Source organism: Gadus morhua, chromosome 15, assembly GCF_902167405.1.
Source record: "Gadus morhua chromosome 15, gadMor3.0, whole genome shotgun sequence".
NCBI lineage: Eukaryota > Metazoa > Chordata > Actinopteri > Gadiformes > Gadidae > Gadus > Gadus morhua.
Window position 1 is genome coordinate 7,846,142 of NC_044062.1, and position 15,035 is coordinate 7,861,176.

The window sequence follows — 15,035 nt, forward strand, 5'->3', positions numbered from 1 at the left end:
TAGACACAGGGGGCCATCAGGGACCGGTTTGAGTGTTCACGTGCCATGTGTAGATGTGTAGCGCAGTGTGCGTGTGTTTGTGTGTGTATGTGTGTGTGTGTGTGTGTGTGCCTGAAATTAGACAAATTTATGAACTTAAGCAAGCCATGTTTATTGTTTGTTGGTGTAAAAATATTACCATGGAGAATTTGTCTCCAACAATTTGAACAATATTTGATAAAAATGACCAAAATATGAAATTTAACCCTGACTCCTGCTTTGTGTACTTTGATTTTCTTCAAATTAGCGGGTTTCAGTGAAAACGACACATTATGGTCAATATCCAAACAAGTTAAGGTCTCTTCTTCGGTCGCAACAGTCTCTGATATTTCCCAGTAAATGGTCAATTGGTGTGTTGCGCTTTTCTAACCAGTGGCAACTCAAAGTGCTTTACAATATTGCATTCACCCATTCATGCAAACGTTCACACACTGAGGGCGGTGTCAACCACGCAAGGCGACAGCCAGCTCGTCGGGAGCAGTCAGGGTGAGGTGTCTTGCTCAGGGTCAGCTCGACATGTTAGGAGGAGCCGGGGATCGAACTAGAAACCCTTCAGTAACCAGCCAACCTGCCCTACCTCCTGAGCCACATGCCGCCCTGTAACAAGTTGATGTAAACAACTTCTGAGACAATCACACCAGGATCGTCAACACAGCGTAAACTTGACGAAAAGTATAAAGTGTCTCAGAGTGCTTCTACTTCTAAACTGCTGTCGTAAGGCCTTTGGTAAAACCACTCTGGCCACAAAAGCCTAAACAATTAGGCCTCGCTTCGTTAAGCAAGTGGAATTTCTGCTTGTGCTGGAACTTTCCGTTGCGGCGAGACGTGGCTGTCCTGCGGAGACTGGGTGACCTTTCTCCACGGTGTGTGAGGCCGGCGGCCGTATCTGAGCGCTGACAATGAGCAGCTGCTGAACGGCCGCGCCCTCGCACCCCTCGCCCCTCACCCCCACCCCACCCAGACGCCCTGCTGCCGCCACCGTGTCGTTAAGGTCAGGCTGGCAACAAGGAGAGAGATCACCCTGATCACTGCCCTCTCTCCCCCTGGATCACTGCCTCTCTCCCTCACTCTCTCCGTCTCTCTACCGCTCGTTCTCATCCCCTCTCTCTTGCTTAGGCTCTCTCTCTCTCTCTCTCTCCCTGCCTCCCTCCCTCACTCTCTCCGTCTCTCTACCGCTCGCTTTCCCCCTTCTCTCTCTCTCTCTCTCTCTCTCTCTCTCTCTCTCTCTCTCTCTCTCTCTCTCTCTCTCTCTCTCTCTCTCTCTCTCTCTCTCTCTCTCTCTCTCTCTCTCTCTCTCTCTCTCTCTCTCTCCCCTGCCTCGCCATGTTTGCTTCCTCTGTAGCCCCTGCTGCCCCCCCCCCTCGACCTCGATGGCCCCAGAGTCCCTGCTGGCGGTGCAGAGGCTGCCTGTACCTGACGGTGCCCCTACGTCACCCCTCACCACCCCCCTCCCACCCCCACCCCACCCACCCCTGCTGCCATCAGCAGCCTCCAGGCATGAGCTGTCATGTCAGAGAGCAGGGGAGAGCAGCCTCTGCCGTCTCTTCTTACCCACGGTCAAGGACTGGTCTGCATTGTGCACAACAAGTGGAAGTCAATTCAATTCAATGTTATTTGTATAGCCCTTACTCACAGGTACAGTCTCAAAGGGTCTAACAGGCCCTAGCCCCCCAGAGGGCAAGCAAAAAACGAAGACGTCAGGAGTGCAATGGATGCCATAATTGGCATCTATCCATCCATCCATCCATCCATCCATCCATCCATCCATCCATCCATCCATACATACATACAGGCAAAACATTTTAAATTGGTGATGGGGAGCTTGCCGTTTCGCCGTAAGAGAGAATCCATGCATCCAGTCGCACTCATCGCAACACGCTAAATCGGCTTAACCCTGGAAATATCCCAGCCAGCTGTAAACCCTGATCAATAAGAACCGTTGCGTTGGATCGGTGCTTATTGAATGCCAATTATTGGTTCATTGAATTTGTTCCGCTGCATCGCCAAGCGTTCACGGTTTTGCTTGGATCTATTTCCATTCAATTCCATTCTGGCGTTCCATCTAATCAAATCTATTATACGGTGCTTGAGTTGTAACATATTTAGCAAATGATTCACTATGTCAAGCTGTCATAATACTATCCTACACTAGGTGAGAATGGGGAATCACTGATAGGGCTACCAGCAGGGAACAGTGACCAAAAGCGGATAAGCACACAAAGAAGACGAAGGTGTAAGCGTCTGGAATAGTCACAAATTATCGCTAGTAAAAATGTTTAATAGAGTCTGTAGGGGCTTTCTTGTCAGCACACTTTATGAACCCATACACCCAAGTTCACCTTTTACTACACAACCCTGCTCTCTCATCTGCCCCCGCGGAAGAGTAACATTATGTCACATCAGATGAAACCCCGCAGTAAGGATCTTTCTCTCTCCGTCCCTCCCTGCCAAGTCGGCCCGCTTCAACATTTGTTTATGGATTGGTTTGTTTCTCCCCGACAAGCAGTTTAACCCGAGGTCCGTGTTCGGGCCGCTGTCTGCTGTCATTTCTCCCAGGGCCGTGCTTTCACAAAGTGACACTGTCTTCCCCTTGCCAAAGAAACCTCTGATATATTCGTCTCTCCCTCCCTGGGCTCTCCGGGAGTGGTTCATCCCACTCTCTGCTGCTTGGAGCTGCTTTATGGTGCTCCGGAGAGAGGGGTGTCCTGGGGAGGGAGGGGGGAAGGGGTGAGGGCGGGGCGAGGTGAGGGAGGGAGGGAGGGAGGGAGGGAGGGAGGGTGGAAGCCACGGAGACCGAAGACAGAGGAGGGGAACGACGGACAGAGGAACGGCCCAGTGCACAACTTAATTATACATCAAAGCGGCCGTGTGTTTGAGGGACAGGAGAGACGAGGGACATGCAAGGGGAGGGATGAGGGGGGGGGGGGGGGGGTGAGAGGGAGGGATGAGGGGGAGGGAAGAGGGGGAGGGATGAGGGGGGGGATGAGGGGGAGGGATGAGAGGGAGGGAAGAGGCGGGGGTTGTTGTGGAGGGATGGTGGGGAGGGGGCTTCAGTACATTTACAGTGTGAGTCATTGGCCACTGGGGCCCGAGATGAGCCAACATTGCATCAGCGGCACTGTCAGTGACAGTCAGATAATCAGGATTGATAATATGTTGACGGCATGTCAATGTCACGAGAAACATATATCACAATAGTTCGTATTAGTTGTGAATTTTGACTAAAAAGTACTTTAGATTTACCCCTGTGAAGTACGGTTGAAATACAAAATAATGCAAATAATTCTGCTTCCCTCCTCTGAAACAAGGATCCCCCTCAAACAAACAACAACAGCAAACCACCAACCCCTGTATCATGTTCTGATTAAAATATAAGGATAACATCTAGTAATGGAGTGACAGAAGAACGCAGGTCGAGACGTTGCTATCCAATTAACTCTGATTTACTCGGCATGGAAGTAAAGGCATGGGAAACAACCATGCACTCATCCATTGCCATCCATTACATAACACCCTGTGCGGTCAATGCATCCGCTCACAATAACCAACAAACCAACCAACCAACCAAACAAACGAACAAGCAAACCAAAAGTTCGGAGCCGATCCGTCGGGCCTGCTCACGGCGGAAGGTGTGAAGGGAAGAGGCACGCTCTCGCTGAGCGCACGTCAGACCCGAAAGACAGCGCAGCAACAACACCTCCGCTCACACGGCCGAGCCGTACGTTGAAGCTAAAACATCTGCTCCCAGCTGTAATTAGCAGCCGAGCGTTGTGACGAGGGGCGGCGGCGGCGGCGGCGCGGCGGTGGTGCGGCGGTGGCGGTTGTTTGGCTGGGGGGCGCCTCATAGCCGCTCAACCCTCTGGGATCACGGCGTAAATGGCAGAACAGTAAACGGGTTTCTAACAATGATCATAATGTTAATTATCTCCGGCACTGGGCCGCGCTGGGCGGACTGGGACCGTCTCCGCCCCTGAGCCGGTGTTTACGAGGAATTAATTAAAGCGGGAACACAGACACAACACGCAACGCGACGCCGAGAAAACAATCAGGATGAGACAGAGGAGATATTGGAGAACGCCACCTTTCTCTCTCCCAGCAGGCTCCACCTGCGAAGTCGTCTCTTATTCTCTCTCTTCTCCTCTCCTCTGTGCTCCTTCACCACGCGTCGTTTCTTCTGCTCTGGCCGCAATCTCTTTGTGGAGCAGACGGCCCAAAACGATTTGAGCGAGCGGAGTGTGTTGGAGAGGAGGCAGGGTGTGTGCCTTTCCATTTTTATAATGCCAATGCGCCAGGTTTGTTGAGCTTTTTCTGGTGCCTGAGAAGATTCGTCCCCCCGAATGCATGCCAAGTCATAGGGCTTAGCGTTGCTCGAACCATGGTTCCGTCATGAATGCTTTAAAATGCTGCATGCATACAAAAGCGCACGCAAAAAGGCATGCACATATAAACAGACAGACACAAACACACAAGTAGGCATACGCCCAACTACATGTTCATAAACACATAGAGACACACACAGACACATTCACACATTAACACAGACACACACAAACAGGCATATACAGTACACACACACACACATATAGAAAGAAATGCACAAACACACACACAAACACACACCCACACAAAATACCGACACACACACACACACACACACACACACACACACACACACACACACACACACACACACACACACACACACACACACACACACGGCATGTAAAGAAATCAGTGTCAGAAGAATGTAGAACTCTGTGAAGCAGGTTGAGACTTCTGCAGTTTGGGGGGGTTTGGTGGAGGGGGGGAGGAGGTTGCAGGGTTGAAAGAAAGTCAACGACAGGTTGATTTATTCAAACAGTGAGGAGTGGTTGAATCAAACTTTAATGGCTTTTAGGACTGAAAGCCATCTTTCTCACACTACAATCGCTCACTCCGTCTTTCGCTCGGCCGCCGCCCCCCCCCCTGCTCTCCTCCCCCCCTCCCCTCTCTCCCTTTTCTCTCTGGTGAATGCACCCTGAGATGGGCACTCGTGGTTAAGACCTGCCCGCCTTGACAGACGGATCTCCACCCATGTCTGCAGAACGGGCGAATCAAGGTGCTCTTCATGCTCAGCGGGACAAAGTAAACGACCAAAAAACCTGAGAGATAAAGAGAGAAAGAGGAGGCGATTTTCTCTGGTGTGCGCAGGCAGCAGCAGCAGCAGCAGACCTGATGTCCATGCCTTGTTATTTCCCGCTCCCCCCCCCCCCCCCCCATCATGCCTTCTCTGGACTGGTCAGGGGAGAATGTTTGTCCGAATCCCTCTCCCCTGCTGTGTTGCTCTTAGACTCTCACTCCTGACTCAGAGGTGGACACTGGAATTTCAAACTGTGCGTACATCCGGGTGCATCTGGGTATAAATGATACCCTCTCACATTGAGCATGCATGGACATACACACACTCCCTCACACACATTCATACACACACTTGTACACTTACACACACGCACACACACACACACACACACACACACACACACACACACACACACACACACACACACACACACACACACACACACACACACACACACACACATACACACACTCGGTCTCTCCCACGCAGTGTGGTACGTGAATAGTCCAGGGTAATGAAATGATGTGGCATGCTCTAATCAATGCTGTCAGATAATCACATGGGCAGATGGAGCAAAATGGGCAGAAATTGTGCATCCTACGTCCATCAAAACATAAATTGGACTTGACCCATATTAATGGAACTATTTCATTTTGAAATAATGTTTAAGTCTTTGAATTGATTTAAAGGCAATCTGCATGCGGTTACAATAGTCTCATCATCTAATTTAGACATCCGTGTGAGAGATCTTTAGGGATTTCGAGACTTAGACTCTCGGCCGTTTTGTCTCCCCGTCATGCGTGCCACGAATGGACAAACAGATAAACACTCAAACTCAAATGCTCGAGACTTCGTAGAAGCAACCTTGGAACCAACGAAAAATCAATAAAAATGTTCAATGCTTTAGAATTTAACAAATAAAATGTGTAGGCCTACGTGCATATATATAGTACTTGCATTGTGCAGCATCTTATCCTAGGTATCTTTGTTGTACACAGGGAATGGGTTAACCTAACAACTGTTAGTGCTTGGCACTTGGTTCTCATCCTTACTGTACCGACAGGGATATATTGTTTCTACTTACTCTGACAAATGTACTTATTGTAAGTCGCTTTGGATAAAAGCGTCTGCTAAATGCCCTTAATATAGATGTAAATGTATGATGCAACTGGAGATAATAGACGCTAAAGCAATAGCGACCATTGGCGAAAGGCTTTAACCCCAAGAGTTTACAGGCACAAGAAAGCACAGAATAAACCAAATTCAATGGTTAATGGCCATATGACCTATGACCTGGACGTTTATCAACTTGGGTCTGAGCTCAGACAATGAAACGGATGAATAGAACAGCAGGCAGATTGAGTAAGTGAGGGCGGTCGATAAACTTTCAAGGTCTGAACCGCGCTGAAAGAAAAGAAGATAACACGACAGCGCGTATTAACGTTGGGGAAACACAAGAACCCAGGAAACCAAAAGAATCTCCTTCTAATTACAGCAAATGTTTGTAGAAAGGAAACATTGCAACATACATTTAATTAACATGTCCCAGCCAGTAGTGACAACCTGTCAGATCCTGCTAGACCATTAGTGAACCTGTACGGGAACGTTACATACAATCCTCAACAAAATTCAGGAGCCATGTGCACTTGTATGCCCACTCCAGGTTTATTCTGCTATCTTTGTCATATTCTGCTCTTTTACTTCTCCTCCACAAGCTGTCCCTCTGAACCTGGTTGAGGTTCTTAGTGTCAGGACTATCCCTGAGGATGGGGCCTGTCAGCCAGCCGCTACTCAGCCAAGCATCCTCTCCATTCAATTACACTTCTGGAGAGACCAGGGGAGATGATACCAAATATCATCGTGGGCTAATCCAAGTCCTAGCCATGGCAGAGTGCGTATGTGTGCGTGTATGTGTGTGTGTGTGTGTGTGTGTGTGTGTGTGTGTGTGTGTGTGTGTGTGCGTTAGCTTGCACATGTTTGTGTTAGTGTGCACACGTGTATGCATGTGTGTATTTGCGTGTGTGCACATGTGTGTGTGTGAGTGTTTGTTAGCTCTCACATGTTTCTGTTAGTGCGCACATGTGTATGTATGCGTGTGTGCACATGTGTGTGCAAGTGTGTGTGTGTGTGTGTGTGTGTATGTGTGATTGCGTGGTTGTGGGTGTGTATGTGACGCAAATTGTGTAAAGCTTTTTTACAAGACACAAGTTAAAAACGTGTATTCGTGGATCATGAAATATCCGTGGGGATATAATTTTTTTAAGTACCAAATATTTGCAGATCAGGGTACACTTGTGTGAATTGTCTTCTGTGTTTCACAAATAATAAAGAGCAATAAAAACGTCCATTGCTGGGCACATCTCATTATCGCACGACACTAATTTCCAACATGCCGTTTTTCTTTCGATACAATAGCCTTGTTTTATTCTTTCATGTCTCCCAGGGGAGCCCTTGCAAACCTCAAACACATTAGTCATACATATAGGAGCAGCATGAAGGTCCAAAAAGATTGTTCCTCTCTCTCCAGTGCTGCAAAAATGCATTTCCTTTGGCTGCCCTAATCCCAGAGGTCTGGCTGTGAGGGACTGTGAGGGATTGCGATGGGGGCATGGGGAGAGCCATAATGAATGCATTTTTCCCCCAAAGTGAACACGGGTGAGGAGGAGGAAAAGGGGTATCGAGAGAGATTCATCTGTCTCCTACCTGGAGTGGACATCGACTTTCACGTGTGACTTTTTTCTCTCCCAGAGCCCTCATTAACGGCTGGGCAGTGTCGCAGGGCTCGGAACGATGACATTATCACAGCTTTATGGCCATTTTTAGTGTTTGCCTTGCATGCATCATATTTGTATTCATGCACTTGTGAAAATACTGCTTGTTAGCCAAGCCGTTTCATTAATGGATGCGGTCGAACAACGAGGTAAAAGGTGTGCTTGGACTGGCTGGAAAAAGGGGTGAAGTGATTCTCTGCTCTCATCCAATACACGTTGTAATACGTACTCCATTTTGTGTCAGGGAGACAAAGGAGAGCGAATAACCCGATGAATCTCACATCGTTTTTATTGTGCTAGCCCTTGAATAATTATCTTGGGCCATACATCAGGGTGCGCTTGGTATTGCGGGCTGTAGTTCATAAGGGCTTAGCTTGGAGTGGGCATTGAGATATGGCCAGCAGAAAAATAGAGGCTGAGGAGGGATTTGCCTGCCTGCTTGACAGAACGGAGGACAGTAAACAGATAAGCTCAAACTGAGGCTATCTATCACTCTCTGTCTGCCCCTTTGCCAATATACTCAATGCGTCAAGGCTGGACTATATGCATGCTCCCTGATCCAGAGTCAGCCGTACCATCTGCCGGTCCTCACTACGGTGTTATCGATAGTTGGATCCCACTGCGGTGTGGTGAATAAATACTGTGGGGGGGGGGGGGGGGGGGGGGGGGGTCCAAACCACAATTGGACAGACATCTCAAAAAGCTGTGCCATTGAACCCTGGAGGCGTTGTGTGTGTGTCTGTGTGTGTGTGTGTGTGTGTGTGTGTTGTGTGCCTTGTTTATGTGTACCTGTGTGCCCTACAATGTGTGTTTGCTTCGGAAGAATCTGTGTGCGCTTGTGTGTGTGTGTTTGTGTGTGCTTGAACCGTAGTGAAAGAGCAACGAGCCAATGAGAAGAGATACGGTCAGATGGAAATCTAGGAAAACAGCAGGACATCATCGGCAAACAGTGCGACGGTAAGTGGCTGGCTGGCCATTAGCGTTGGCGTGTTTAGGCATCACAGACGGGGAGAGGGTCCTCTGATGTGGGGAGAGAGGGTACCAGAGTTGGCGAGGGAGGGCGAGAGAGGCAGGTTGCTGTCATTTGTTTCTCTTTGTTTGGAATGAAACCGGCCAAGTTGCCTCAAAGCGGCGTTGCCACAATCAGCGTTCACACACTCACTCCCCATCAAGCCGAGGCCACTGAAAGAGTTTCAGATGTCTCGTTTGTTGTTTTTTCCACAAGGAAGGTTGTGGAAGAGTGGGGGAAAATGTGGAGAAAGCACCCCTCACTCTGTATTTTGCAGAATGACTTCCCGTCCCCAAACAGAGTTGAGATCCTGCCCATCTGTTGCGTTAGTGAGGGGAGGTGGAGATGGGGGGGGGGGGGGGGGGGGGAGGTGGAGATGGGGCACGGAGCAGTCGGTCTCTGGTGCTGCTGCAGTCTGGGGGTCTGTCTGACGATGTGCACGCAGTAAATCTGCGGTCCAGCTCATTAGCGCAGACAGAGAGAATGCGAGCGGCCCACCTGCTCTTCTCCTAACTCTTTATAGAGCCACAAATTAAAAGCCATGCTTCCACAAAACGTGTTACCGCCACGCACTAAGCAGTCCCTCTAGGTCATCTGACACCAGCACTACACTGCCGGGCCACACAAAACCCCTGTCTGTCTGTCTGTCTGTCTGTCTGTCTGTCTGTCTGTCTGTCTGTCTGTCTGTCTGTCTGTCTGTCTGTCTGTCTGTCTGTCTGCCTATCTACCTGCCTTGTCTACCTTCCTTGTCTCTATGTCTGCCTGTCTGCCTGTCTGTCTGTCTCTCTGCCTATGTGTCTGTCTGCCTGTATGCCTACTTATCTGCCTGTCTGTCCGTCTATCTGTCTGTCTGTCTGTCTGTCTGTCTGTCTGTCTGTCTGTCTGTCTGTCTGTCTGTCTGTCTGTCTGTGTCGGTCTGTCTGTCTGTCTATCTGTCTGTCTGTCTGTCTGTCTGTCTGTCTGTCTGTCTGTCTGTCTTTCTGTCTGCCTGCCTGTCTTGAGTAGTGTTGCCTTAGATGACGGCTGGCCCTGATTGGTCGGTGAGCGGAAGGCGTCCATAGAGCAACAGGTTGAGTGATGTCACATGGTGTTTGCTTTACCCAGCGGGGGGGTCACCTGGGGTCGCCCTGGTAATGAGACTGTAGCAATGGGGGGCTCAGAGGTTGTGGGGGGGAGCCATCATGAGAGGCTGAAAAACGTTGGGGCTCAAGGGAAACAGGATGAAAGAACACACACGCACGCATACACATGCACACACACAATCACACACATGCACACACACACAAACACACACAAACGCACACATGCACCGATGCACGCACATGCACCAACACACACACCAACATGACACACACACAGACACATCCTCATACACATACATGACATACACATGACACACATGACACACACACGCCACCCACACACCAAGTCCCCAAGAAAACTTCAATGAATATCTTTTTTAAGGTATGGCGCCAACTCTGGCTTGCATCTTAGATTCTGTATAGAGAGTCACTGGGTCACCTTGATCTCAGAAGAAAGCAAGAGACGTCTGATGCAATCAAAGGTTAGGCACAAGAATACTGTGCTTAACCAACTTCTAATTCCTAGACTATTAAACAACCATTTAATTCTCGGTGTGCTTGTGCCCGTGCATGTGTGAATGTGGGTGTGTGAATGTGTATGTGCATGTGTGGCACTTATACAGTACCAAGACCACTGAACTACTTTGCGACCAGTGTAGGCTAAACTGCATGACAGCTAGTTTTAAACTGCAGGAGATCTGAGTTAATTAACACATTAATAGCTCTTAAGGTATTCAGGCCCGCTTCATTAAAACCCCAATTCGTCCCATTCAGACATTCAGCAGGTAGAGCTGACGCGTTGTAATTCTCAGAGAAATGCTGCAGGACTAACCATATTTTACCAGAGCTGGGGCCGAACACAGCTCACTTTAATGACCCCTTCTTGCTCGCCCCCTGCCATCATTTTGCCTGGCTTAAAGCAAATTCTTTATGTCCAGGTTCCACACCTCCTAGCAGTGATTATGCCAGCCCTAAGAGCACCTCTTTATGAACAATGGGCTAAACGGCCTGGTCAAAACAGTCCTCTCTATTCCTCTCTATTTGTTTGCTTGACTATATGGATTCAGCGGCAGAGAAAGCCGGTGGCTTTGAAGATTTGGCGAAGACTCGGACAAGGGCTGTGCGCTCAATATAAACACAACAAAACGTGCGTGTCCTAAGTGTGTGTGTCCGTGTGTGTTCTCATCTGGGTGTGTTTGCGCGTCTGAAAGTGTGTGTGCGCGTGTGTGTATGTATGTTCTCATGTGGGTGTGTTTGTGTGTTTGTGTGCATGTGTGTCTGAAAGTGTGTGTTTGTATGTGTGTGTGTGTGTGTGCGTGATAGATTTCAGCCCTCTGTTTGAAGTCTTCCACTTCACACTGGCAATTACTTCATATCAAGGATTAGATTGGGGGCGGGCGAGGCTTGGGGAGACGGAGGCTGAGGGGCGACGGCTTTAGAGGCACCGCAGACACAGAAGCTGGGGGGAGAGCAGTGAGATTGAGGTCTGCACCGCAGGACTCGCAGAATTCAAGTGCAGTCGCTCCTATTCTCTTTAAGAAAGAGGCGAGAAGGAGAGCCACACAATGGGAGGGTTCTGCCAAGGGGCTGGGGGAGACGCATAGGAAGGCACCGCGCAGAGCAGAGGCAGAGGGAGGATTTGGACACTGAAGAGATGAGCTATTCACAACTAGAAGAATAGCCTAAAAGATGAAGTGGTTTCGTACTTAGGTATGATTGGTGATGCTTAGTTTTCATTATATGGGTCATAGTGAATCATGGCTAGTCTGAGTGACCAGGCATTATGTCTGGGACGCGTTGGTCAGAACGTGTTCCGGTAGTTTTGCCGGCCGGTTGCGGTCCGGCTTGATTCAAGAATATCCAAACCAAATTCGTTTTACAATCTGACCAAAGACTGATTTAGAATTCGATTGATTATGTATGCTGCTCAGATCAGCCTTCACGAAGACGGGGTCTAGTCCCTCTCCAGCATCACGCCTCGACCGACGCAGACACGTTTCCCCAACTCACGTTCTGCTCCGGTAATGGCTGACACGACCGGGAAATAAACCACCCCAAGAATAACTGAAAAAGTGTAAGGGGGGGGGGGGCCTTACCTCCGGGATGTGCACGGTGTACGGCAGCCCGTGGAAGCTTGGCGCGTTGTCGTTGACGTCCCCGATAAGGATGTTCACCGTGTCTTTGACCACCTGTGGAGGAGATGGGAGCAGAGAGTTTCAAATAAATTCCATTTTATTTGTGTAGCCCTTAATCATAGGTACAGCCTCAAAATGCTTAACAGGACATCTATTTATGACACCCCCTGACCCTAGCCCCCCAGAGGGCAAAAAAAGAACTCCCTTAATTAGCAAGGAAAGAGTTTTGAGGAGTTACGGAGAGTGGGGGATCCCTCCTTCCAGGGATGATCAGGTTATCATACATACTGTTCATACAGGCAAAACATTTTAAATGGGTGATGGGGTGCGGGCCGGTAAACCATAAGGAGAGTCCAGGCATCAAGTCGCAGTCACCGCAAAACCCTACATAGCGACGGCAGTGCCCCACTCCGTGCGCACACTGCCCCCCCCTAGATGAGGACCAGTCCGAGCTTCAGTTTTAGGAGGTTGCAGAGAACCCTGCAGCGGATTGGACTGGCTGGTCGCAGACCATCTGAAGCCCTTGCCATTATGTTTGTTATATAATATAAGGATAAATGGTAAGTAACGGAGTGACGAAGAGTGAAGAACACAGTTCGAGATATCCATTTTAACTCGGATTTACTAGCACCAGAACAATGTTATAAATTACTTAAAAGGTTCCGTATAGCACCCCCTAAAGCATGGGAAGAGCAATGCATACTAATTACTAACCATTGCATACATTAGTTGCATTGGGGCCTCAAGAGATTGACGCACACATTTAGATTAGCGAGAGGGGAGCCCTTATCGTTATCTCGAGTATCTCTCCGGTTGGACTACAGTCCCTGAGGTTTGGGTTTTGTTTTCGGAGGGGCTTCCAGCTCCTGGCTTCACGTTAATGTAAGCACTGGGTCTCTATAACCACATACAGCTGCATGCTGTGGCTCGCTGCAGCCATGTCGGAGTTCCAGATTCAGAACGCTATGTTGTGATTCTCTTGTAAGGTCGCCAGTTGCAAGCAGTTTCATTGCAAATCTTTGTGGCTGAACTGGGCTCGAAAAGCCACCGGGGCCTTCATGTGCTGGCCGTTACCAGCCAGGGTTAAGTCACTGACAGGAAGGGCCGTAGCGGAGGGTTGAAGTCTGGGAGAGAGATAGGTGTCAGGATGAGTATGAGTGAGGTCCATTTGAGGTCCATTTGAGTCCTTTAGTCCCACTGTCCCCAGGAAGGGTAGTGGGGTGAGGAGTTGGGGGGGGGGGGGGGGGGGGGCATTGTGGTAATCAAAGTGAAACTCTTACCCCTTGGCTGTCACTCACGGAGAACTCCACCTGCATCTGTGACACAGACTGGGAGAGAGACAGAGACAGAGACAGAGACAGAGAGAGAGAGAGAGAGAGAGAGAGAGAGAGAGAGAGAGAGAGAGAGAGACAGAGACAGAGAGAGAGAGAGAGAGAGAGAGAGAGAGAAAGATGGAGAGAGAGAGAGACATCAGTATAGGCTTTATGTAGATATAATAAAACAACACGCAGACGCAAAATAGAGTGACGGCACTCTGAGCTCAAAAGCCTTTCTCGTATAATTCTCCCTATCTTTGACCAGGGAATATTGGATGTCTTCTCACCCTTTCTTCCCCTCTTTCATCACTCCATAATTCACTTTCCGTCCTCCATTTTTAAAATTGTCCCCTATGTTTCTTGCAGAATGCATCGCTTTTGCTTTGCCGATTGATTGACGGGTTTGTATGTTCCTGAGCAGGGATGGGCAACTTTCATGATAAAGAGTGCCACATTTTTCATCATAACCATCGGAGGGCCACATGACTGCACACTTCAACTAAACGTGAGCTGAGAGAAGTTACACAATTTTGAATTTGGTATATATGATTTCCTGTATTCTGGTGCATTTTGGGGATGGCCACAACCTCAAAAATCATCCAGAATCATAACCTATGCACGGTATGTTAATTGAACCAACATACATTCATTTCATGTTTTCCATGCTCAAACAGCCACAGGAATGGTCAGTATTTTTATCAGTGCAAAGGGCTCACATACATCATCATTCAATGAAGTCAAAAAACTGAAAAACAGTGGCCCAACATTAAGTGCAATAACTCAATGAACTCAAACCCAACAAGCAGTTGTAGTAGTTGTAGTGGCGACTTAAATGGATACCTTTAATGACTGATATCGCTTCTAAGCAAACTAGACGCATGGGTTTGCCTTCGAATTCTATGAATTCTTCTCATCTTTCTTGACCGAGTTTTCTGTAACTCTATCAATTATTATTATTATTATTATTATTATTTTATTTTTTTTTTATTTATTTTTTTATTATGTGCGGGCCTGACTGAGTGAGGATGCGGGCCGCACTGAGTTAGGATGCGGGCCGGGCCGCCAGTTGCCCATCCCTGTTCCAGAGTGTGTGTGTGTGTGTCTCTGTGTGTTTGAATGTGTGTATGCAGTAGGGCTGTACGGTATGGACTTAAATGTATATCAAGGTATGATTTGAGGCATAGACGGTAACGGTATTATATCACGGTATGTTAATCTTATCTTCTAATTTCGATGTAAATGCTTCTGACTGGGTAAAATACTGGTTAGGCAGCAAAACTGCATAGCAAATGCTAAATCTTTTCTGAAGATACTTCCATCTCTGATAACACAAATATTTAATAGTATGAATTTCTTTCTCCGCTTGCTCCATCTTGTCGTATTATTTTGGCATCTCAATTTGGCTGAAGTGTGTGGGGGCAGGTAATGCGTACCTGGGATCGAGTGTTTTGACCATCTCTTTAAAGCCCTTTCTATGGACATTTTGAAAGGGAACCATGTCCTTACACGGCATTGGAAAAATGCCTGCGGAAGCGATGTCTGAGATGCAGAGACAGCTTCACTC

The 15,035-nt window shown here is 48.4% G+C and overlaps 1 protein-coding gene across 1 annotated transcript in view; it reads right to left on the reverse strand.

Moving 5' to 3' along the window:
* Nucleotides 1-15,035, reverse strand: part of cdh23 (cadherin-related 23) — a 182,591-nt gene that overhangs the window by 127,331 nt on the left and 40,225 nt on the right. The window contains exons 5-6 of the mRNA XM_030378309.1: nt 13,436-13,483; nt 12,117-12,209 (exon numbers count right to left, since the gene is read on the reverse strand). Coding sequence (XP_030234169.1) covers nt 12,117-12,209; nt 13,436-13,483 — 141 coding nt within the window. The remainder of the gene's footprint in view (nt 1-12,116; nt 12,210-13,435; nt 13,484-15,035) is intronic.